The sequence below is a fragment of the Rhipicephalus sanguineus genome, chromosome 1 (genome assembly GCF_013339695.2).
Source record: "Rhipicephalus sanguineus isolate Rsan-2018 chromosome 1, BIME_Rsan_1.4, whole genome shotgun sequence".
NCBI lineage: Eukaryota > Metazoa > Arthropoda > Arachnida > Ixodida > Ixodidae > Rhipicephalus > Rhipicephalus sanguineus.
The window spans coordinates 102,713,385-102,716,488 of NC_051176.1; the positions used below are offsets into that span (position 1 = coordinate 102,713,385).

The 3,104-nt window shown below is 46.3% G+C and overlaps 1 protein-coding gene across 1 annotated transcript; it reads left to right on the forward strand.

Annotated features, from left to right (window-relative positions):
* The first annotated feature begins 775 nt into the window (after positions 1-775).
* Positions 776-2,199, forward strand: LOC119394724 (uncharacterized). The gene is made up of 2 exons (XM_037662035.2): positions 776-796; positions 1,540-2,199. Exons 1-2 carry the CDS (start codon positions 791-793, stop codon positions 2,140-2,142), a joined length of 609 nt encoding a protein of 202 aa, XP_037517963.1. The 5' UTR covers positions 776-790; the 3' UTR covers positions 2,143-2,199.
* The last annotated feature ends 905 nt before the right edge of the window (positions 2,200-3,104 follow it).

Sequence of the window (3,104 nt, forward strand, 5' to 3'; positions counted from 1 at the left end):
ATGTCTGCATGCTGGACAGTATTCCGGAGTAAAAGCCTCCATCAGCCTGTGTAGCCTTTTGATTTTACTTCGATCTCTTGATGTACAGAAATATATAAAAAAAGATAAATAAAACAAGACAGTAAAATATTCATAGCCAAGATCTCAGCGTACATCGAGCAATTGTATATGCATCGGCTAACAGAACTTACCTCACAATTTCTTCAGATGAGCTTAATAATGAAACGGTTGCAATCACATGCAATTAGTGAGGGTACAAAACATGGTTACTACCTACGTGCGTGGCTAGTATCGTATATATTATTTCGCTGTTTTTTCTTACACTCATTAATAAATTTAGCGCTTTATCTGCGACAGAACGCTGCAGTATCGCATTGATAAGGACACATATACTACTGTCGAGGTCAGAGCAAAGGAATCGAACCGCCAGCGATGTCATCACAAGAAACAACCAAAATGCCGGGAATATATTTCAAGGTGAACAGACGTCATGGGCCCTCTTAGGATGCCAAACAAAAATCGTTCGACGGAAGGACGATAAACTGCGCGAAAGAGGACGCTTCTCGGAATGGAAATCTCGAACTGAATCGGAGAGGGGAAAAATGCTCGGCGTCCCCTTCCCGTCAGGAACGCGCAAGCGTGCCTTTTGCCGCAGCTTGTTGCAATTTGGCCATCTGGCACTGTGTATATAAGGGTGCCGAGGATCCAATGGAAAACACAACAACAGCTCCGTCCAGCCCAACCAACCTGCATCTCGTTCAGCACATCTAAGTCCACCCAAATCTTCGACATGAAGGTGAGTCGTTCTTTTTGTGCCCTGGATAACGCCATTGACTAGCCTAATTTAATGTTTCACAAGTTAGCAAAAATGACTGTGTGCTTTTAGCTGCAGCACAACTACATTATTAGTTAGGCTGCAGCTGCAAGCATTTGTCTGTTTGTATACACTGCGGTGACAAAAAAAAAAAGCACGCAAGCTTCAAGTGTGGATTGTATAAGTTGGGAAATGGGAGTTCGAAGTGCTAAACACAGCATTTAATGCTTTTCATGAATTCCGCGAGAAACTTACCATTGCTTTGTAAATTTTGTAATTTTTCCTGAAGGTTAAATGGCGAGAAGGATGACGAAGCTTGCGCACACATACAACGGTGAAATAATGATTAAAAATGGTATGCTCTTTACAATGTAATTACGCAATGAGAAAAATCTACGGTGCTCGGTCATGTTTTTTTCTAAGCCTTTCCAGCACTGCGATCGCTTTTATTTTATCCCGCTGTTTGACATATAAAAAAATAACTAAGGGGTAATACGAATCATTGCATGCACCTTGTGCCGCGGGTAGGGTTGTTTGTAAATGTGGGCCTGACTGAAAGATCGCTCAATCGGAATGTTTCCGCAGGCCAATGTACATTCGACGCAATTGAAAGTGTACCTCTGTTGACTTCACGACTGTCTACAAGCAATAAACCAGTTCGTGAAAGTTAGCTCACAACATATCGAAATAAGCAGAGCAATCTTTTTTCTCTCTCGCATTTGCAGTTTTTCGTGACCGCCCTTGTTGCTCTGATGGCCTGCGTCGCCTTTGCCGAAGAGGCGGCTAAGAAAGACGAGAAGAAAGACGTTGAAGCACGGGGAGGAGTGCTTGGCGGCCTCGGCGGAGTCGGCTACGGCGCGGGTCTCGGTACCGGTCTAGGCACTGGTCTCGGCACAGGCTTCGTGGGCAGCGGTCTCGGCGGTGTCGGTCTTGGAGGCGCCGGTCTTGGCGGCGCTGGTCTTGTCGGTCCCGGCCTCGTGGGCGGTGGTTTGGGCCATGGTGTGGGCCACGGATTCCAATCGGGCTTCGGCTCCTCTGCCGGAGGTCAGCAGGGTGGGTATCAGGGTGGTGCCGCCGGACATAACCTCGGAGGCGCTGGATTCGCTGGAGGCGCCGCTGGCAGCAAGGTGAACTCGTACAACAACAACCAGGGCTACAGCCACACCTCCGGCTTCTCCTCTAGCGACGGCAAGACCTTCGGCGCTGGCAACAAGCAGGGATCTTCTGGATTCCAGGGAGGCGCAGGTGGCCACCAGGCCGGTTTCGGACAGAGAGGCTTCGGCGGAGCTGGAGGTGTCTCTGGCGGTGGCCTCGGCATCCACGGCTAGACGACTGCTGTCCACTTGACATCGAATGTCAATGTGTTCTGCTACCACAATTGGCTTTGGACTAAACCTTTTGATATTGTTCGAAAAAAAAAAGAATAGTTTCAAGCACGAATTGTTGCGGTTGTTTTTTTGCGATTACGTTTGACCCAAAACTTGTTTGAAATTGTTCCATATACTACTGTTTTTTGTTTGCATTGAATAAAGTTAAGAAGAAAATTTATACTGACTAATGTTGTTCTTATGCGCTGTGATTACAAGGAAGTCACCTACTCTTGAAGCGCCAGGTTTAACGGGCTGAGGTGCTCTGTTGTAATAATGTAACGCTAAAGTTGTAAGGAAACCGAGCAGAGGTTGAGGGCTATGGGAGAGGTAGCTTGCAGTGCTAACCAGAATAATCTTAGCTATTTCTCAAAGCTCATTTGTAACTTAATATTGGCAGCAGCTGCATTGGTTTGGATATATTAAAGCAATGACTTTACAGTAGCTGTTCTTGGTCCTTTGGCCACTCTCTGTCTATATCTCAGCATTTTAGAGAAACATGTCGGTGTATGCTTACACTACCAAAGGTTTACCTCAAGATTCCATGCCGTGTCTTTCTTCCAGGCTATTTTTATCTTTCTAGCTTTAAAGAAGGACGCATCTGTTCGTAACACACCTCCATAGTTCAGGGACAGGAGGTTGAACTCTGGCGCCACTCATTTTTCGCAGACCGGGCTTACCACGTGCCATTTTCGAAATTTAGCGTGGTATCCATGTGTCATCAAAAATATTGTTACGTCCACAGTAAGGGTTTGGGGTTTATTTACAGAAGCCTTGGACGGCAAGCCTTGGACGGATGGGTCATCATTCCTTGTGCTGGCCTGTAAGCCTTCGCGATCCATCCGGCACATACACGGCGTAATAATATGTTGAGGCATAAACTGCCGCAATTAAAAAAAGAGATTGACTCAGGGCTGATAATC